The 23,027-nt window shown below is 48.2% G+C and overlaps 1 protein-coding gene across 1 annotated transcript in view; it reads right to left on the bottom strand.

The window, feature by feature from the left end:
* LOC138535220 (kinetochore protein Nuf2-A-like) overlaps positions 1-23,027 on the bottom strand; it is a 528,523-nt gene that overhangs the window by 102,378 nt on the left and 403,118 nt on the right. Inside the window, exons 11-12 of the mRNA XM_069641278.1 lie at positions 2,966-3,106; positions 2,257-2,432 (exon numbers count right to left, since the gene is read on the bottom strand). Of these exons, the coding sequence (XP_069497379.1) occupies positions 2,257-2,432; positions 2,966-3,106 (317 nt within the window). The remainder of the gene's footprint in view (positions 1-2,256; positions 2,433-2,965; positions 3,107-23,027) is intronic.

Raw genomic sequence — 23,027 nt, 5'->3', positions numbered from 1 at the left:
AATACCAACTTGTGTAGTACAGGCCTATACCAAAGGTTGGGTTACCTATTGCCAAGAGGACAAGGCTGGTGTAGTCTCCCACAGGGTTACTACATACAATCTTGCCTAACAATGACTAAGGCGGGGGAACATATTTCATGAGGATGGCGATTCCCATCCCATTTGGGGTGGAACCTTTATGTTCTAGGGAGGTCAGGGATTTCCCTGAGGAGTTTCATGGGGAAGGTGGTGATTTGGTGGGCCTTGCCTCATATCTGCAAGAGGCAAGTGGGTTAGACATTGGTACCTACACAAGTTCCAGCAAAACCTCAGGTTTGCTTCAAAAGCCTGATGGTAAAGGACGTTAAGATTGTTGGAACCTTCCAGACCAAAGGCCCTATTTGAACTTCTAGACATTTTAGACAGAGGTCTACAGAAGGTGACCTTACTGCCCAGTTAACCCAGCAGTGGACACCCCAATATTGAAGTTGTGGACAAAACCATCTTCAGTCCCAACTGTTAACTGGGGGTCCTAGTGAAGAAACAGGCCGGCACTCTCAAATCCAGCATTTCTTTCGTCACACACCTCGTTTGGGAGTCTCGTGGTTCAGGCTGCCACGATGAACTTGGGAACACCCTCTTTCTCACTTTGCATCTTGACAGAGTAAGAGGCCAAAAGCCTTGGGTACAAAGCTTACTGGTTCGGATAGTCTGGGCATGAGGACTATAAATGCTTTCTGTACCCTGGCAAAATGTGCTTTTGGCCTCAGTTAATATGGATTTCTAGAATCTGGCCTGGTGGACAGATTATAGGAGCGCACCCGAGTTATAGTGAACAGGAAACTCTGAGCGGCTAGACAAACCCCAAATCAAGAAAGCAATGGAGAGCAGTTGAGGTTTATTCTCAGGAGAGAATGAGTGGGGTCAGGGTCCCTCTGAGTCCACACAGTATGGCACACAATTCAATAAGGGTAGCAAATATAAAACATATTTAATTATGAACCAAGTCCCGGAGTCTGGCAGTTCAGCAGCCCACACAGGCAGAGGCCTGGGATGAGATTTTGACCCTTTCACTCCTATGCCCAACGAGGCTAGCAAAAGCAACGCCAAGTGAGGGGTAGAAGCTGGCGTGTTCTGAGAAGAAGTTTGTCTGCCTCAGCTGTACTCAGCATGCCCAGATGCGAAGCCCCTTTGAAGGAGACTTAGATCAAACAAACGCTTTGGGAGGGGAGGCTTTTGCCACGTCTGGCACAGAATGGTGTCTCAACACATCCAATGTCTGGGCCTTACAGGTCGTTAACCAGGTATATTGCCTCCCTTTTGCTCAACACCCTCGAAACCATCCTCCCTCCGGCCAGTGCTTGCCTCCGGAGACTCTCCTGGTTGGAGGAGGTTCGACAGCTTCTGGTTAAAGACTATAGAGCATGTGCGCCCTGCTTGGAATGAGGAAATGGCTGTTACTCAGTTCATTTTCTGATACCGAAGAAAGGTGGGGGGCTTGCATATTATATACTGGATCTGCGGTTCTTTAACCTGTACCTGTGCAAGGACAAGCTCAAGATGGTGACTCTGGTCCTGATCCTTCAAGCCCTCAAGGATCTCCAGGATGCTGACTGCCATGTGCCGATTAATCGAAAATTAATCTAAAAAACACAGAACGTTCTGGAGACTTGTGGTGGGCCATTGCCATTACCAATTCAGGGCCCTACCATTTAGCCTGTCTTAGGCGCCCAGGGTCTTCACTCAGCTGCTGGCAGTGGTAGCAGCTCACCTTAGGAGAGAAGGAATTCATTTCTTCCCCCACTTCAGCGACTGGCTCATCCAAGCTCCAGCCCCAGAGCAGGCATTGGCGCATCCGTTCATGTACAGCCTGCTGCACAGTTAGGGCTTCTTTCTGAATTTCAGGAAGTCTCAGGTTTTGCTGTGCCGGTCCCTCAGATTTATCAGTGCTGTCTTGGGCACTCACCTCGGTAGGGCCTTTTCTCCCAAGGACAGAGTGGCAAAGAAAAAACCTCCAAGATGGTTCATGTCTTCCAATCACAATGGAAAGCTCTGGCCTCGGCCTTCCAGCGCTTGCTGGTTCTGATGTCCTCCTGCATTAGCGTAGTACCGGAAATCTGGCTGCACAGGAGGTCGCTTCAAAAGACAAGTGAAGTCTTTGTAAAAAATCAACGATTCAAACATATTTTACTGTTGCCCATTCTGGCCCAAGCAGTATCCTCAGCTAAGACGATCAAATAAAGTGTTACAGGTGTTATATAGTGGGCACATACGTACTCAATTACGGATTGCTTGTAGAGATCATTATCCTCATGTTTCTTTTTGATCTTCATGGTCAACTTGACCATTTTCTCCTTTTTCAGATTCAGATTCCTTTTGGCCATAGGCTCCTCGGTCGACAGGCTCTTCAACTCCATGTTGCCAGCTGCAACCTGGTCCTCTACATTGGCTATCTTGAAAGAGAAGTGGAAAGAAGGCCAAAGTTAATATAGTATTTGTGAAATCAAATTAGTAAAACATGTACGTGGATTGAATTTTGAAGTGAGTAAAATTTCCGTCCCACATTGCCAGTAAACTAGGGCAATTTAAAGTCCGTCAACCTTGGTTTAATTTAAAGTGAAAGGACAACTGCATTGGATTTAAGAGCATCAGAAACCTCACATCAATTACTCTCAAACGTTACGTTGGAAAGCAAGAATTACACCAATTTCCAATTTTAAATAAATGACCAATAACCAATGGGAGTGCAACAGTACCATACAGAGTACCAGACTATATGTACAGATAAGGGTACCATTGTTAGCGCAGTCGGCACAACATGAAACGGACGACAAGAAACTATATTGTCTGTGGCAGTGGAGTTTCCAACTTAGTAAAACATTTTTTAAAAAACTTGATAGGAGCAATTCACAAAATGCTTGAAAAACAAATAATTTAATTGCCTTTCTAAAGCAGAATACTTTTTTATTTAAAATAAGGCACCAACTTCTGTCAAAACGTGTGACTTTTTTTCCATGCTGGTTTCAATAGCTTGGAATTTCTTGAGGTACGATTGAATCTCCGTTTGCCACAAGGAACCAATGACAACTCGTTCTCGATAATGTTCGCAATTTTCATTTGTCTCTTGCTAAAAAATTCAATAAAAAAAATAATACACAAGAAGATTAATTTGATAAATAATACAACAAAACGACAAAAAGTACAAATAAGTCTTCAAAAGCCTTACTGCTCAATTCCGACAGGGCCTACAGGAGCAAACCACATTTCATACATCAATGAAACAAATCATTAAGACTGCTTAGTTCAACAGTGTTAAAGGATAGGAATCTGAATAGGGAAAGTTATCTGCATGATGGGAGAACTTACTTACCAGTAATGTTCCTTCTATGAATATTTTTCTCCGGCAGATTGCTCATCTGATATATATCCCTTTCAGCGTCAGCTGCTCGGAAACCTTTTCGACCGGGGGTACAGTGAGGCTCAACTTCTACCCATCTTGCCTCAGCAGTGCCACTCCTAGACTCTGGACGTGACGTCGGAAGTACATGTACCACAACGTACCATACCTCAGTTCCCCACCTTTTGTTCCCGATCCTAGCAGGAGCAGAGGAAGAATCCAACAGGCTTCGGCTTACCAGAAGCCAAAAAATGCTCCCTCCTGCCCCCTTATTGTGAAGAACAGTCACCGTACTGTGAGCAACAGGCTGACCATATTCAACCAAGAAAGCACAGAAACGTGCCTATCATTCCAAATGTTCACAAACTTCATGTGTCGTCCCACCAGCGAAAAGAAACTAGAAGCAGCAACAGACTACTTTCATAGCAGTGGCTCACTGTACAGTATACGGACCCATCTCAGACATTTGTGTTCCTCCAAAACTGCCAATAGCCAAGGCCATTTGACTGAGTTGAAAGCTTTCACCGGATCCAGTGAGATTATCGCCGCCTCTTGGGAGCTCCCCTGGGCACAATCTAACGTGATGGAGTCTCTGCAGGTTGTCGGATATATTCCTACGTGGGACATACCCTGTTTGGTCCGAGTGTATGAGTTTATCTAGGACTGCTCTTAACCTATTCGCCATCACTGCCCTCAGGATCTTACTGTCCTGATTGAGTAGCGAGAGCAGTCTGTAGGACCCACACTCTGTGTCTGGTTTGTTGGGTTTAAGGAGCAGAATAATTATCGCCTCCCGTAGAGACTCGGGCAACGTGCCTGTACTAAACGCCTCATTGACCATTGCCAACATTGGGGGGTGTGGGGGGGGGGGGGGAGTATTTCTGTTTTATAAGCTTTATAGAATTCACTTAGGAGTCCGTCTGTACCTGGGGCCTTGCTGGTAGGCAGTAGCTTGATTACTTGTTCTAGCTCCTCTAACTTTATTGGGACTTCTAGGTTCTCCCCTTCTGTCTCCCCAAGTTTGGGGGAGTGTGATCTCCGTTAATGCTTGCAGTGCGTCCATCTCTTCTCCTTTGTTGGAGTCTGCATATAATCTCTTGTAATATTTAAAAAAACAGTTTACTCTTCGGGTTTCTCATACTCGACCATCCCTTGCATTGCTCCGATTGTCTAGGGGTCTCACTTTTGTATAACCAGGCCAGTAATCTGCCTGGCTGGTCACCTTCAGCATGCTGCCTTTCAACATATTTCCTATAACTTAGGTTGCTTGGCCTATCCTAGTGGTCCCTACACTCTTGTTGTAGTGTGTTTATGGTCTCAGCTTCCTCTGGGGATCCAGTGCCCTCCTGCATCCTTGTTTCCAATTCCCGTTCTGCATTATGTATTTTCCCGTGTTATCTCACCTTGCAACCCCTTTGATTTAGCCATTGCTGCTCCCCTCACCACCAACTTAAATGCCTCCCACAATGTCCCAGCCGAATCTACACTGCCATTGTTGTGTTCGAAATACTCCACTATCTCTCTTCTCAGGTCCTCTCTGAACACTATCTTTTAAGGATTCGGCCCGAGTCTCCATGTCGGTATTCTAGCTCTGGGTGGTAGAATCTGCCACGTTACCACCAGCGGGGCATGGGCTGAGAGGACCATGACTTTGTATTCCGCTTGTGTCACTTCATTTGTTAACTCTGTTCCAATAAATACGTAATCTAGCCTTGTGTGCAGGTTCTGTGGGGCAAAGTAGTGCGAGTATCCCCTGTCCTGTGGCTGTTGCAGCCTCCATACATCTACTAGCCGAAAAGCTTTTAACAAGATGCTTAGGGCCATCGCTGCCGGGGTCTGTTGTGTGACCTTTGCATACGAGCTATCCAACACCAGATCTAAGGTACAGTTAAAGTTCCCTCCCCACACCACTGCTCCCTCCATATAAAGACTTATCTTAGTATGCAGGGTTCTAAAGTAGGCTGTAGTATCTTGATTCAGGGCATAAACGATGATACACACTTCTTTATTTTCCACCAGCCCCCGTATCAATACCATCTTTGTCTATGGTGGACTGTAGTAACTTGAATGGGACACATGCCGCTAGCCATGTCATGACCCCTCTAGCGTATGCTGAATATGTAGCTCCTAGGGTTATCCCTTTCCATTTCCTTGTTATAAAATCTTGCTTTTCCTTGGTCAGATGAGTTTCCTGCAACATGGCTACATCTATTTTCTGTCTCCAAGTATATCATAACCCTATTACGTTTAATGCAGTTATTGAGCTCGCTAACATTCCAGGTTGCCATCTTCGTTCCACCCATCCTATCCGTTTTCCACTCCTCCCATCTCCCCTCCCACCTCCCCAAAATCGCACTTTTTGGCTTGTGTCTGTAGGCTTGTCCCCGTATAACTTCCCCAATTCCCCCCTATCCGCCTCTTCTAACTACCACAACTACCCCCCCCCAACCTGTCCCCAACTGTCGCCCAGCTTCATCCCTGGATCTTAGGCTACCACGCATCTAGTCCCTTTCTCGGTCAATTGCCGATACTCAGAGCTCAGCAGGAGGATACTGCACTACCGGTATCCTGACTAAACTAACTACTGGGGGTGATAGCATGTTCCCTAGTGCTGCATACTCCAAAGCAGCACTTCTGCATGAAGCGAACAGTATACTGCACCACTTTTGTATATTTAAATCCCCATGTGCACATTTCACCCTATTCCCGACATATTCTACATTATATCCTAGTCCCAAAGTCACTGTCATCGCTTAACCATTATCCCACCGCATCTTCTCTATCCAAAAGTACATCTCAGGGAAAACGCAGGTTTACTTATCCATTCTGCTCTGTCTGGTTGTCCGCTCCTGCCGGGCAGTTCTGCGTATCCAACCAAGCTGTCGCATCCTCTGGAGTGTCAAAGCAGCGTACCTTGTTTTCGTGCATAGCTTTCAGTTTCGCTGGGTACAACAACATATATTTATAGCCAGCCTCATGTAGCCTCCTTTTAACCGACACATAGTTCAGATGCTGTTTCTGTACAGAGAAGGTGTAATCCGTGTATGCTATGATGGTCGCAGACACTCTACTTTTCGTTCCCCCTTCACGAAAGATCTTCTCCCTGTCTTTGTAGTTCAATAACCTGGCGATGATCGGCCGGGGAGGGGCTCCTGGTGGGGGCCTTCTGGCCCCGTCTCTATGCGCTCTTTCCACTGTGAACCCCTGGGTGAGTGATCCACCGCCTATCTCTTGTAGCAGCATATTTTTGACATAATTTATTGGGCCCAATTCTTCTCCCTCTGGGAGCCCCACAATACGCATACTATTCCTGCGCGTTCGCCCTTCCGCGCTTCCTCCACCCTGCTCTCCAGGTTGTGCACTTGTTGCTGCAATATGTGGACGTCCTCGGCGTTAGCGGTGCAGATATTTGTGTTAGTCTTCACCTCTTTTTCCAGTCTTCCTGTGCGTTCTGCCAGCGCCCCATCATCTTCCCGCAGGAGGTTTACATCCACACTGACAGCGGCAATTTTGCAATCTAACGAGGTCTTCAATTCTGCGATAGCGATGTCAAACTTGCATTCCCATGATGACTTCAGCCCTGCGATGGCTTTCAAAATCTGTTGATCATTACGTATTGGGGTAACATCTCTGTGCATGCTCTGCTGTGATGTTTTTGCGACTTTGACTGTTTGAGTTGGTTTGGTGAAAATGTCTATTGATGATTTTCACCTTGGGTTTACTGGGTTTGGACGCCATTCTTGCTTTCTTATACTGCGCACTCATGTTGTCGTGACCAGCAATGTAGCCTCTACGGCCTTTGCGTTCTTGTGTGGAGCACCTCCAACATTAACCAATGTGGCCTCCTTCAATCTTCCATTGTGTCATGATGCCTGCCCCCGGAAGACCAGACCAGGCCCAGCAGCCCCGGAAGCAGGCATCATGCCACTTGGAGCAGGCCAAAAACCCCAGTTAGGGGCTGTTTGGGTACAGTCCGGGCGCCTATGGCGCCAGGCTCATAAAGATAAAGTCAGTCCTGGCGCCATGGGCGCCAGGCTCATTATTGATAACTTACCTGAAGCAGACCATGCTGCATACTCACCTGAGGCAGACCATGCTGCATGAAGACTCAAGCTAAATGAGGCTTAAGAGGGACTATTTTACTGAAGGGACTATTTTGTTACTTGGGTGGGGCTGTAGAAGAATGCTTACCTGGATCTTCTTCCAAGGCTATTTAAACCACGCCCGGACAGCCACACGTGCTTCGCGTTATTCTGCTTGCTGCGGCGTAACGCTCACCGTGTTTTCAGCAGCTCCAGTCTTCAGCCACGCCCGCTTCAGTCCTGGGACTCCTGAAACAAGAAAACAAAAAGGATAAAGGTTAGAACAGGAGTTTTAACTTAAATCCTTACCTGAATCCTGATCCATTTCGCCAAGGAACTGAAAGACAGAAGTCTTTGAAGCATCGCTTCGCATTTCTACGGCGCCGCGCTGAACTCACCTGCTTGGCGGTACTTCAGCATTCCATCACGCTCTCTCCATCTCGCGGCCGCCCTCCGACACCTAAGGAGACAAAGACAGCAAGGTGAGCAAGGGGACTCTCTAAGGCCATACAAGCTACCCCCAAGGACTTACCTGATTTACCACGGGAGGTACTCACCTCATTTCGGGTCGGCGCAGTCAACTCTGCTTCATCGCCATACCCCGGCCCCTAAGGGGAGAAAGCAAGGACAATACCAGTTACCCCCCACAAAACTTACCTGATTTACCACAGGGGTCTCACCTCATCTCGAGTCGGCACAGTCAACTCTGCTTCATCGCCGTACCCCGGCCCCTAAGGGGAAAAACACAATAGACTTACTTGAATCTTACTGAGTGCCATTTGGAAATCTTCGAGTGGATTAATCGGCAACCTGCAAGGAATCGGACAGAGTCAAGAGCAGACATTTGAACTCTTATGAACAATTAGACTTTAGAGTCAATACTGGAACTCACCAATTCCTCTACGCCAGTTAAGTAACTGGTCATCAACGCGCCCCTGCGTTCGACGCAGGTTGGAGAGCTCATCCTTCCAAACCATCAGGTGAGACTAAGGAGGGGACATCAAGAGTGATCAGTGGGAAGACAACGGGAGTGGGGAAGGTGGGTTGTCACTCAATTCCACGGGTGGTTAATTCCTCTTCTCCTTTGCAGAAGAATATTCTTGCGAGCCAGACAAACTAGGCTGAGCGGGCCAGTCCAGTCAGTCATCTCGGCGCTACACGTCACGCTGGTGGAAATAACAGCGGCCCAGTTCCGGTCGACACCCCCGTGGGAACCAGGTGAGCATAACACATTGGTGGCTTCATCAAGGTCCCGACCTTGTGTGTCAGCGCTGCTTCGCCGCAGTAGTTGGCCCCCGCTCTTACCGCTGCAATCCTAGCTATCTTCCCTAACCACGGGTGCTGATTGTGGGCCTCGCCTACTGTCTTGTGTTGGTTCTGGTCATGTGGCTGGGCCCCGTGTGTTTTCCCCACTGTCAGAACCGTAGGCTTCCTGAAGGGGCTGAGTTGTACCCACAGTTGTGTGGCACTGGCTCTGTATCACTGTTCTGTCAGCTTGCTGGGGTCCTTTGTTATTACTTTTTACATTGTGGTGCCTTGTAGTGTCCGATTCCTGCGCCCCCCCCTTGTCAATGTCATCGCTGACTTCAGCTGCGATGCCCCCTCTCACCTTTCGTCACTGGTGCTGGGAAGTTCCTTCTCGTTCTGTTCCGGTTCGAGCACCCACGCTATCTGCCTTGCATCTACAGTATTTATGTTGTTTCCGTTTTCTGGGTTTGAATTTGCTGGTTGTTGTTCTGCCCAAGCTATTGGGTTGAGCTCACGTGCCGTTGCACTGCCATTACTATTGCCAGGTCTTATTGGCCTGTGTTGGCTCCCAATTCTTGAGTCGTTTCCATAAGTACCCCTCTCCATTGTTTGGATACTGTCTGCTGAGTCTGAGAGTGCCTTCATGCAAAACTACTCCAGTTCACAGGCCCTCGCAGGTCTATTTTCTTCATTTTCTTATCCTGACCGGTGCTATGTTCAAACTGGGTGCCCTTTTGTTTCGGATCCACCCGTTCGGTCTCTTCGTCAGTTTCTTCACCGCTGAAGGCTCAGGTCACTGTTCTGCACTCCCTACTGACACAGTTTAGCGGGGCCCTTGTATTTCTTCGTGTGTTGGCAGATCTAAAGTCCCATTTATCATTGCGCTACAGCGGATTCAATGGATCGCTGTTTCACCGTTGGATCAGCTGATGTTCAGCAATGTTCTTTGTCTGAGGCAGAGTCTGCCCTTCTCTGTACTGTCTACTATAGCGTTCTGGAGTGTTATTTACTGAAGCCCCATTCGTGCTGACCCCTGTGTTGGTTTCAGCTACCCTGTACTCTGCATGGCCGCCGCACAAATCCGTTCCGTTGGCAGTGTCCACCCACAACGGCGCCGCACGGTAGCTCGTACCAATCCTTTCGTTAGCCTCCTTCTACTGTATTATGGCCTTAAGGTGTGTCGTGAATGTTAGTGTGCCGCCTGTTACTCCACGTTCCATATCAAGCAATAATTTCTTACTGAGGTTCCGATCACTGCGATCAGCGGGTCTTCGATCTACTTCACCGCCCACCGGGAAACAACGTCCTTTCCGCTAATAAGCATGTCTCGTTGCTGGGGTACGAATTTCAGTACCTTTCTCCCTCCTTCGGCATCTCCCGGTGGCATCGGGGCTGCAAAGGGTCATGCGACCGCTGCTTCAGTGATTATGCAGCATTTTCAGCCGTCAGTTGTACTCCTCCGGCTCAGTCTCATTGCAGTCCCGCTCAGACGTTCTTTTCGTTCATAGCCCTTCCCTTTGTTCCGAAGCAGGCGCCATTTTAGTTATTTCCCTCTGGGTTCTTCCGCGTCTGTTCTTGGTCGCAGCTGCAGTTACACACCTCAGATCTTCACGACAGAATTAACATCCTGTTCCTCACATATTCCCACATCAGAAACTTTGTTTACAGTTCAAGTGCACCATTCTCAATATTTGTGCACAGCAAGACGTTGTAGGATCGGCAGGAGACACACAGACACGTCTTGCCCCATGGCTCCTTAGCCACACCTGCCCACCTTGAGTACGTCTTTCATGCTGTGAAGTACTGGGACCATTGATCCCTCAAAAGCCACTAAAGGGATCACATCTGCAGCCTGGCCTCTGGAACCAGAAAAATGCATGAGGCCATGAAGCCTAAGAGGCATGGGATGGAAGCCGCTGGTAAGTAGCCGTGGTTCCGGAAAAGTCTGACCATCTGACACTGGTGACCCTTTCTTCAAGGGGCCGGGGAAGCCTTCTGCCCCGGGTGTCCACAACTGCTCTTATGAATTGCAGCTTCTGTGTTGGTGTGACATGGGACTACTGGAACTTCAGGGAGAAGCCCAAACTGTGAAGCAGAGAAAAAGTTTCCTTGAGCTGCCTCGATACCTGCTCCCGAGAACTTCCACAGATCAACCAGTCGTCCCAGTAAGGGACTACATGGATGCCAGATCGCCTGAGGTGAACCACCACCATCTTGGTGAAAATCCTGGGCGCAGAGGTTAAGCTTAAAGGGAGCAGGCTGAACGGATAGTGTCCCAGGTGAGAAATCTCAGGATCCGCTTGTGCTTTTGATGCATCGGTACATGAAAATAAGCATCCTGAAGATCCAATGACATCAATCAGTCCTGGAGGTGTAGAGCCTGGAGAATTTTCTTCAATGTCACCATCCTGAACTTGTCCTTCCTCAGGAACTCGAAGGCCCTCAAGTCCAGGAAGCCCCCTCCCCTGCTAAATTCTTGACTGAAACTGCACTGAATCTGCAACTGGGCCACTCTCACCGATCTCGGTCCTTGGCCCAGCCACTCTTCACTTGCACTGCCTCCCTGGCAACCCCTGCACTGCGAGACTGTATGTATCCCTTCAGCCCCCCTTCCCAGCACTTGTCTGCACTTACCTTGCACTTGCCACCAGCTGGCTCTAGTATTTATTTGTTGCTCTACTTACACTGTACTGCACTCCCCCCTCCCCTTCCCCTTGCATTTTTCCCTTCGCTCCACCCATGCACTTGCGCGATCTGAATGACACCTGGCCTAGAAGGATCGTTGGCCGTCTTCCCTTTGTTCCCCCCTCCCTGCCTTGTCGCGCCTTGAAACACTTGTGTATAGGCGCGTTACAAATGCCATATCATATCACAAGTCCTCCCCCTTTCTTGGGTAGCAGAAAATAGCGAGAATACCACTCAGAACCTATCCCTCAGGTGATACCTCTTCCACTTGCACCCTTCATCAGCAGGGCTCCCAGTTCTTGCTGGAGCTCCTGCTCCAGCTGTTGGGGAAAGGAGGCCATTTTAAGAAAGGCAGACAATATCGCCATCTGACAAGCTGCAAGGCCCATGCGTCTAAGGTTATCTCCTTCGACCTCTCCCAGTGCTCGGAGATCTTCCCTTTAACCATTGAAACATGTGGGGCAAGCTCAAAGTGGCTTAGTGCGCACCACCGCCTCGGAACTCTGCTGGTCCTTGGAGGCCCCTCTGCCCAGTCTAGAGTGTGTGAAACACCTCAGACCCTGCTTGGCTTGCCGCAGTTGTGCTTTCCTTCCAAAAGGAATGCACCACCTGTAGCCCCTTGCTCAAGAGGCGATGCTGAAGTACTGTTTGGCAGGCTATTGCAACGCTAGCTATAAAAACTTTGTAGCCAGTTTTGAATCCTTACATTTTCTAGAGACTCATCCCCTTCAGCCCAAACAGATGTTCGATTTGAAATGCCATGTCCAGGAGCTAGGAAGAACATTTTATGAAAAACCTCAGCTGTCAATGTATGCTACCCTCCTCAGTACTGTGGACGTTACCCTGTTACGACCTATGCAGTCAGTGGTGTAAAAACGTGCCCTAAGAGCCTGACAGGCCACTTCCTTGCCGTCATTGACCATAGCTAGAAAGCCATCTCTCACCTCTCCTGCCCTGCTGGGAGATGATCTGCCGCCTCACTGATTGTTCTTGTTTGAACATGAGAATATTTAGTCAAGGCACAGTTGGCATGGATTGCCTTCAGAGCAATGCTCCCTGAAGCAAAGATCTTCTTCACGAGTCTTCTTGGACTCTGTCCGTAGGCAGGTTGGGGGTGGATGTGGCTGGCCGCGAGCTTACTGTGGCAACTTGTACCACCAACCCTTCTGGGGTAGGGTGAGCCGACAAAAAGGGAAAGTCTCCTCTGGCTGGCTTATATTCTTTGGTCAGTTCGGGATCCACTGCTGGCATGGACCATGACTTATGGAACAATGGGCCAACAAATTCCAAGATGTCGCCACTGCTTCCATGGGGTAAGCCCATTCTCAGGCCCATTCCCAGGCGGCCAGGGACATGAGGTCGCTATCAGATAGTCCCCCACCGACCCCCATGGGAGGTGTGAAGGCATCATGAAGCAAGACACAGACAACAGATTCAAAATTCAAAAAGACATGTTTTATTAACTCAAATGTTGTGATGGATGAATGCGTAACTTGCCCTATACTAAGGTGGGATTTCCCTACCTAAATAAACTAAGGAAACTCTGAGGCAGAAAGTTCAACTTAAAAGTCTGTCTCCAAAACCTAGATTTGCCCTCACAACTAAAGCTAAACAATGTGTAGGGATGTCAACAATAAACAAAATAGTGTTCCAAATATAGTTGAGCTTCTTCCAGGTCCTAGCTTACTTTTCAGCTACCCTTCCCCAAGTTCAAGTTAGTTCCACATTAATCTCAGGGATCCCTTCCCCAAGTTCAAGACAACAGTTCCAAAAAGGGTCTCGAGGTTCCCTTCCTCAAGAAAGCAGCAAAGTTCTTATTGTCTCAGCTTTCCTTTCCCCAAGACTGCAGCTTGCCAACTTGTACTTCTTCTCAATCTTCCAATGTTCGAACAACTCCAAAACAATTTTATACTCCTGGTTTCTTAACAGTTCAAATCAGACTGCTCTCTCCCGTTTGACACAAGCAACCTCTTTGGCTTTCAGAGTTGGGGTTTCCCTGGTCTAGGCACAGTTGTCAGACCACACAGTCCGCTCATCACAGGTCACACAACCAGGAACCCTAGCCTCCTTAATCCACACAGGTTCTTCTGTATATGTACCTGTGTGATGATTCACACTCACTTGGCTTTTCCTGGTCAGCCTCTTGGCTTTGCCACAATGTATTGTTTCCATTGCCAGTCTCTTGCAGTGTTTCTGTTCCTTCACCACCTTGCTTTCATACTTTCTAGTACTTTTTCATACTTGCTTTTAATTGCCTTTCATACGGCTCGTGCCTTGCTTTCAATAGACGGTACTTTAATTTCACACAGACTTATCAGGTCATAACTTTGCCAAAAGCCTTAATTTAGTTCGATATTCAATAACTGTGCTGCTTGCATTTTATATTATCCTTATATTTCCCCTCAACCCGTTCTTTTGGGTTCTTTTGCATGCTTTTTCGTTCATTCTGCATCTATTCTGACTTCCCCCACAGCCGCAGGAGCGCCTCGGTTCGAGTGCTCTTCCCTTTTCACTCACCGATCCTTGTCCTCTCACCCGGGCAGCTGCATTTGGCTTTTGGTCCGCGACATGCTTTCCTTTGACTGCGAGCCCAGCACCCACTTCACCTTCTCTTCGTATCTCACCGGGAGATCTGCTTTCTCTCCGCAGATGCTGTCAGTAACTTTGCTCCTTTCTTCTGTGTCCGCATCTTTGGCTGCGGACCTCTGACCAGTGGGAATCCTGTGGCCTTCTCGTGGCACACCTGGCCCTTGGCTCCACAGCTTCTTGGGATAGTCTGCCGGCACCTCGGCTCTCCTGCAGGACCAACCGCAGCGGTCTCCTGGCATGCAGGATTCTCCCTAAAGGCCTGCAACGATCGGACTCTGCCCTCTCTCCTGCTGCCCTCGCTCCCTTTAATACAGCTGTAACCACTTGAGAGGTTGCAGATATAAGTCTATAATTGTAATAATACAAAAAACGGTAGCAGGCGCCTCGCTCTAGAAAGAACATGGCATGATGATCTGTTCCTTGTTTTTTCCCCCACTTTGAGAGTCTGCAGCCATCACTTTTAGCTCACTGTACTTTTCACAAAGGAGGAATAACCATTTGCATCCAATATCTATTTGCATATCAGTCTTTGTCCCGCCCACAAAGACTGATGTGGACAGCTCCACCTCACTGCTGAGGCCCAACAAGGCTGAAACACGTGAATGGGATTGCTGTTGGTGCTCTTATTCAAAGGTTTGCCTGGCATTTCGGTGCTGTACTGCCCTTGTGAGCAGGACAAAGACTGATATGCAAATTGATATTCCTCCTTTGTGAAAAGTACAGTGAGCTAAAAGCGATGGCTGTGGACTCTCTCAGTGGGTAAAAACCACAGAACAGATTATCATGCCATGTTCTCGGGAGAGGGGCACCTGCTACCCTTTTCACATTTTTGTAAGGAACTTGGGGTTGGTCACCCCAAGTTACCTGGGGGAACCCAGACATGGACTCCTTGCTCACTGTGCTCAGAGAGGCATAGCTCCACCTCACTGATGAGGCCCAACAAGGCTGAAACACGTGTATGAGGTTGCTGTTGGTATTCTTATTCAAAAGTTTGCTTGGAATTTCGGTGCTGGAGTGCTCTTGTGGGCAGGACGAAGGCTGATATGCAAATGGATATTCCTCCTTTGCGAAGTCTTACAGTGGGTAAAAACGCCTGGTACCTTTTTCGTATAATTGCAATTGCCTGGTCTTAATTAGTTGAGACTTGGGACATGCCTGACCTTTACAACACTCTACAGGCTTCATCCTTTTCACAGTACTAGAGTAGTGAAATGACTTACTAGTGCCTCTTCCTCGTCCCAGTACTATAGTGGGTTGAATGAGGGAAATGGTTTGCAACAACCCACAAAGGCTGGGTGAGGATGGTTCTCATAAGGTAAAGAAGGATACTCTGTCTTGCCTGCGGACCTCCTCTTCTTCACCCTCCTCCTAGTGTTCCCGTATTGATGTTTTAGTGTTTTTCCGGGTAGAGGGCAAAAGGCCACCAATATCTTACAAATGCTGATGGGATCAAGGGTTCACCATGGAATGGAAATGGGGGATACTGCGTCTCACCCAAGGACATTCCCCCCGCCCCCTGCAAGTCTACTCTACCCAGATGACCCTCCCTTGCTTCTCCATCCCCACGGTTGCGATCCAAGAATGTTGGCCCTCCCCTGGCCACATCAGCAGAGGATGATGGGGAAAAAGTGAGGACGCCCTATAGTATGGGGACGAAGAAAATGCAGAGTAATGTGGAATAATCCAAACCACTACAAACGCATTAGTCAATTTACGTTAAGCAAATCGAAACTGAATATAAAAAGGTAAGAAGGCATTGCTGATGGTAGAAGCCCTCCCAGGAGCAATTGGGAGATTTGAATCCTGGCATCAGTAGAGGAGCCTGGATGCAGACAGTACCAGGAGCGGGACGCTTACCTGCTGGTAGAGACGTTCCTGAGGCATCCATCACAGACAAACACCAGAAAGGAGCAGAAGCCTGAACCCCCAGACAGACGTGAAGCCCGAAGCGTGTTGAGAAGCTGAGGCATGCAGATAAGAAGCCGGGAGCCAACGCTGAGCCCCCGGAGTCCCAGGAAACCACTGAGAGAAGCCGAGAAGGCCTGAAGCACTCACAAACAACCGAAGACTACCAGTAAGTTCTCTAGAGAGGTCGGGGAGACCCGGACGGTTGGAAGGATGGCTAAAAGCAGGGAGAATCACAAAGGTGAATCTGGGACATGCACACACAAACCTAATCAAGGCCTCCAAAAGCGATCTTTCTAGTCACATTACATGGCAGGATAGTGTACCAGGTTGACTGTGACCAAAGAAGAAGTAGTAAAACCACAATTAAAAGTAAAGAAAAGTCAAAGGCATGGGACTCACTCACATATGAAGCGAGGCAAAGCACTCTCCATAGGCGCAGTATCTGGCAGGACGATGTACCAGGTTGGTTGTGAAGCAAAGGAGAAGACAAGAGGCATCTTCATAGTCACAGTACCTGGGAGAAACAAGAGCCAGGCTGACGGTGAAATATAATGGGAAGAAACTATGGGAAGGAAGCACCCCCCTAGTAATTTGTACATACAAGACAAAAGACAAGAAAGGGAGATATTCCCTCAACATTTGGAAGAGGCAGGCGAGGAAACCAAGGGGAAGGGAAGCAAAGTCCCCCTTGTTTTGTGGACATTTTTTGGAACACAAAGAAGGAAGACTCATTTAACATCCGGAGGATGAGAACTGGGGAGTAAGGTTGTCCTTCCTCTATAAGTTTATTTGTTACACCATTTTGGAACTTAGTTTTGTAAGCTGTAAAAGAAATTTGAGACTTAAGAAGATCGCCTTTTCACATTAGTTTGAGTTCTTAGCGTGAGGGCTGGAAATATATTTTTTGACACAAAGGTGGATTTATTTCTTTGGACTAGCCTGACAGACTTCTTGGGATATTCTTTGAAGGTAGGGAAACCTCTCTTAGTATTACAACCGTCAGTTATAATAAAAGTCTTTGATAACAATCACGCCACCTGTGCGTCAGTCTCCTCCTTACACACCCTTACACTACATTAAAGGACAATGCTCTCATTCTTTGGGCATTTATCCAAAATGTCCATAATCTCACAGGCCATGAGTGCTTGGCTGGGGTATCCAGCCCCAAATGCAAAACAAAAGAGGTGATGGCTGTAAGGTTTGGAATTAATCCTAACCTCTGGCATTGCTCTGGGCAACCCTCTAGACATTTGTTCTTCGCCTGCCAAGGCATTACAAAAGGGGAAACGCCACATGAAAATCACGCTTGGTCCCACACCATAAAGGAGCAGGCCAGCCTGAACTGCTTGATCAAATCCCTTCTGCACAAGACCAGAAGCCTCCCCAAAAAAATGTCGGCCTTGTTGGGCCTCATCGGTGATTAGTAGCTGGGGTCTCCAGTACATAGCGTTATGCAAATCTTTCACATAAAATGAAAACGCATAATTGTATCCATTGTGTACTAGTGCCTCGTTCCTCAGTGGTAGCTCCTAGTTACTGCTGGATACCGAGGAGCGGCTTGTAGCTTCTGCTCTTCCAATCCTAATTTTGAGCCCTGTACTAACATCACATACAGAGTAGACGAGCGGTGCGGCAAGAGACAAGATGGAGTTGACGTCGAGCCGTACTATGCCCCTTGCCAAAAAAAGTTTCCAAGCAGCTGATGCTGGAAGGGATATCTATCAGACGATGAACCTGCGGGAGAATATAGCCCAATGCAGTGGCATTCAAACTTTTTGATGCTGAGCCACCACCCACCCCCATGATTAAAATATTCTCGCTGAACCCCTCTTGAATAAAAATAGTGTTGCAGTCTATTGAAAGCAGTCACAGCATACCATTTATGAAGAGCCTCATGCCCTCCCTTGCCATCTTCCAACCCCCCCAGGCCCTAGGGGGGAAGCCCCACAGTTAGAAGACCGCCAGCCTAATGTGTGCTGTACTCAACATCTGCTGTGTTCACCACTTCCTTTTCTAATTTATGCCTTTATAATTCTCTTACTCCAATCAAACATTTAATACTGCCAGTAATTGGTGAGCAAACAATTTTACAAGGGCAAATGAATAGATACATATGACTTCTAGAAAGAAAAATAATAATTTACAAAAAAGAAACCAAGATCAAATAGTTTCTCAGAAATATCCATAGAACATACTGCCAGAAATTGGTTTAACAGTTCTGGCACGGCAAGGGTATCCTTTTACAGTTCACAAGATATCAAGGCACACGCCAGTCACACAGTTTCTGGTTTTCTTTCTCAAAAACTCTTTCATCCATCTACCCACTGATATTTCAATTGATGCACCTCCTGCGGTCTCCCCCCCAACAGTTCATGATACCGTTCTCCAACCACCCCATTTCTTCTCCCATGCCTTCACCACTCCTTCGTATCTCTCAAAACTCCTTCCACTGATTTCTTCCTGAATCACCAGCGTGCTCCAAAATCCTGCCACTTCTTTGGCCATTCCTTATATATTGTAATAGACTGTTCCCTGATCCAACGTTGTAGGGCCTAGACGGGTGTATTCTTACTATTTCGTCCATGTGATTGGTACGACAGACTGCCTTTTTACCCAAGTTGTAATGCATTTTTTCTCAATGTGTGCTTGTTTCGGTGGCGGGCCGTGACTGAAGGAAGCCAGCCTGCCAACTTGGTTTTCCTGTCTGTATATCTCTACACCAGATTGCAGAAGGCCGTGTAGAACAGGGGAGATGCATCTATTGTGGGACACTTGGCAAGCGTAGTCGGAGCCTCTGCATTGGAATGAAAACATCTGATGGAACTTGTGTTCAGTTGCCCATGGGTTGGGCAGTGGGTGCCTTGCTCTGGGTGCAGTTGCTGGCCTCATGAGTAAACTCTTAAGGGGGCAGTATCACTTTTTTGTATCATGTGATGGGCCCCTGATCTGTTCGTAGTGGCTTGTGAAGGTCAAGGGAGGAGCCTCCCCAGGGAGCATCGTACACTTCTTCAGTAATGACGCTAGCCCCCGCTGGTCTCCACACTAGAAGTCCACAAAATAAAAGCCAGGTACTGAATCACATAAGATATACAATAATCAAGTAACAAATTGGTTAAGGATGCAATGGAATGCAAACAAGCCTGGTACAGTGAACATTTGCCATTTTGGCAGCCTTATTGCATGTAGTCTCGCAAGCTTGGGGGAGGGCAGTAATCGGTGTTGGGTGGATTTCTAGATGATAGTGGGTGGGGCAGCTGTGAATTGTGAGATGTGAGTCAGAAGTACCGATTCCTGACTATCTGTATGAAGTTACATGTTTGTTGTCGGGGACCCTTGGGTGTTTTAAATCATGCTCTCAGCTATTTTTTATATCAGGGATTTCCTTTCTCTAGGTGATGCAAAGGTAGGCTTAAAATGGCCATTCCAACCATATGGGCTCTATCAGTCCATAATGGCAGCCTACATATTGGTACCAGTATTGTTGGTCATCTAACCCTCAGTCCCCAGCCCGTTTAAGTGTGTTCAATCCCTAAAATGTACTGGGGACTGAGGATCAGAGGGAGAACAGCCCAGGCGAGTCTGCCAAGGAAATGTACGGTTTGTCCTGCCCCGGTTGCACTCTTGATTTCCTGTTCTGTAATGAGGAGGAAGCAGGTCTGCTGACCTGCCGATAGAGATTTTTGCCAAGAGTACTGCCATTTTGAACCCTCCACTTGCTATCATAGCTAGGTAAAGTGGTTTGGGTTTTTAGCCACTGGAGTTCAGTTTGGAACCCCCGAGGTCTTCTGCAGTCTAACATTTTCTGGACCGAGCTCTTCATGCCAGAACTGTTTCTGGACCATGTCACTACCACCTGCTGTTTACTGTCAGAATCTTCTGATTGGCTGGGGGTTCCTGGTGAAGTGCAGATGTTCAGTTGAGAGGTCTGAGGGTGCCACCAGCCGTCGTCTCTATCCTGGGTCCGGGTGCTGCTGCCATCTTTCATTCACTCTGCTGGAAGCCTTTTTGTTGTGTTTCCTCTTCTCCCTGAAGTCTACTTCACTGGATTTTTCACTCCTGGCTTGAAGGTAGAGATCCTCGTAGAACCTTGTTTTTTCCTGGTTTGCTGGGGCCTTCGTTGGCTGAGGGTTTAGTCCTAGAGAACCAAATCCTGAAAACCGCACCTGTGTGAAAAACGAGGTTACCAACAGGTTATTTGTGCTGCTATAGCCGTTTCTGCCGAAACTACCAATAGGAGTTCTTCCTGTGGGTCCCGGAGTGGGGGTTTGTTTGAGAAACTCACATCCGGGTGTTCCCCTGGTCCGTGGTACATTCCTTGGAGGCGAGTCTTTATTGCATTTTCCGTAGAGTTCTATTGCAGGTCCTGCCATTCTGCTGCTTATTTCTCTTGGTACGAAGTCCATTTTACGACCTATGGAAGACTTCTTTTGGGTCTCATGTGGCCTTCGCTAGGGTTGCCCATTGCAGAATCCGCTCATGCAGGGTCAAACAGACTTACCTCCACTACAGTATTCCAAACCCTGTGCCCCGCTTGCAGCGACCTGCACCAGTAAGCTAAATACTTGCAAACCCACAATTCATCCGACCGTGCTATAATCGTGTGAGGCCATTCCAAAATGGCTGCATGATTCTCTGTGTCGGACCCAAGCCCAGGAATCTTCAATGGCTACCTGCTTGGCCCCTCCCTGCCTACTTCACCTATCCTGGGGCACCGGCAGGCGTGAGCAAGCCCCCAACAAGGCGCACACTAAGGCACCTGTCCTGTGCCTGTCCAGTGACCATTGCCAAGACTCTCTGCCCGTCTGATCCCAGATCATACAAAGTTGCGCATCATCCCAACCAGGCTTTGAGCCTATGGGACCTCCTACCAGCCTATTTCCAGCAAAAAGGTGAGACCCAACGCCCATTGCGGCATTGCCCAGTGAACCATCAAGGGCTGACCCACATCATTGACTTCAGGTCATCTTACCTGCAGCAGAAGACTTCGCCCACCGCTTGTGAGTACCATCTGGTCCACGCGACACTCATTGTAAGTCACCACCTGATCCAGACCCCACAGACCGTGCCTTCTACAGGGACCTGCAGCATAATACCTGTAATCTGCCTGACCTGTATGTTAGAATGCCTAGCGACCTATCTACACAACATGCTATATTCAGTTAACCTGCTCCCCCTTCGGCACAAGACTCCTCGTTATAATATCTAGCCTGTCACGTCCCCACTCGTCTGCATTCTGTGAGGTGCTACTGCACTTACCACCTGCTAATTCCAACACGCAGCGCCTAGCCTGCCCATCTCCCACTGTGCCATAGACCGCCAAGCCATTCCCTTCCAGCCATAATTCAGCTGTGCTCATTTGCTTATAACTGTATTCCTATATATGTACTCAATCTAACATTTTGTCTCTGCCACGCTGTCTCAATTTTCTGTGATCGATATGTCTTGTCCTGCTGAGCCTAATCATTCCTCTTTGTAAACTTGAGGCTCTACCCCTAGCCCAAAGACCATTGTTGCTGTGTATGATTATTTTAGCTTTGCCATTGCTAAATTCATATACAAATGTTATACTGTGCCTAGCTTAGCCCGCTACCTATTACTTGCCAACCTCGAGACCCATTCCAAGCCTAACGGGTTCCATCAGCCCAAACCTGCTATATGCAACTGCTCGCACCACCTCGGTCACATACTACTCAGGCTGACAGTTCAGCGCTATTTTGTTCGACAACTCTTGCCGTATGAGCCCTATGTTAATTAAACTCTGCAGCACCCAAACCCACCACACCGCCCCTATGATCTCTCTCTTGTGCACCCCTTAGCAAGACAAACTACTCACGCTTTAGCACCTGGCCAGCCCAAAGGCCTTCACTAACGCCAGCTCGTCCCCTCCTCATGGCACCTCTTATCAGAATCACCCTCATCATGGCCTCAATTCTCCCATTCATCTATCCCACCACTCCCGCCAATTCCTTCCCACCACCCCAATCCAACAATTGCCTCACTCCTTCCCTCAACTCTCACGAAAGGGACTATTCAAGCAACCCACTCAGCCCACTGAATGGATCCATCGCTACGCCACACCCCCTACACCTTTAGTTCCATGCCCTGTCAACATAAGGAACTGGAGACTAGGTTCACGCTTCACCACCCATAAACAGCCCCCTAGGCTGCCTCCCCACCACTCAAAATGCACCACTAAACCTATGATGCACACTACCACCAATTAATTTACAGTATCCTCAAGGATACGTGCACAGCCCGGCACCACCACCACCACCACTCACATCTCAGACTCTAATGCACCAAGCCAAACTGTGCAGCAAAGCCCCCCTCCATCAAAGGAGCGTTGATCAATGCACGCTCGCTAGTGGCCCATGCCGCCAACTTTGCAGACCTCATCATTGAAAACAGCCTTGACTTCCTTGCCATCACAGAAACATGGCTCCACCAGGCGGCAGGCCCTGCCCTCGCCCTGCAGGGCTACACCATTGTCAGATCCGACAGAACCTCAGGTAGAAGAGGAGGCCTCGCCATTATAGCCAGAACTACCCTGGGCCTTAGAGACACCACCCTTACCAGCCTACCATCAGCAGAACTTCTATCGGCAAAAATCCCACTTATTGCAACCCAAACTATCCTCCTTCACCTAGTCTACCGACCCCCGGGCCCCATCTCCTCCTTTGAGGAAGATATCACAAGCCTCCTTTCTTCAAATACAAAACCAGGGTCCTGCATCATATTCCTTGGAGATCTCAACCTCGGGTTCAAGGACCCCAATGATGCCAACGCTCTAGCTCTCGAAAACACCCTCTTCCAACTTGAATTCAAATACAGAATTTCAGAGCCCACTCATTCCAAAGGACACACACTAGGTTGGCTCTCGGATCTGACTGGTCAATAAAAATTCTTCAGAACAAGCCCATCGCTTTGTCAGACTACCATTACATATCCTTTGCTATTCAGGGTACCACTTCACCCAACCCCACCATCGCGCCCCCCTCGCTCTCTAGGGATACCCGCAACATAACCCCACCCAATCTATACCCACTAATCAACAACATCTTGGACGACACCATCTACAAAAATCTAGAACCTACTGAACTGGTAGATCTCTACAACACAACCTTGGAAACTGCCATGGA

This window comes from Ambystoma mexicanum, chromosome 1q (assembly GCF_040938575.1).
Source record: "Ambystoma mexicanum isolate Mex_15411 chromosome 1q, UKY_AmexF1_1, whole genome shotgun sequence".
NCBI lineage: Eukaryota > Metazoa > Chordata > Amphibia > Caudata > Ambystomatidae > Ambystoma > Ambystoma mexicanum.
The sequence above is the reverse complement of the archived record's forward strand: the minus strand, read 5'-3'. Positions and strand labels throughout refer to the sequence as shown.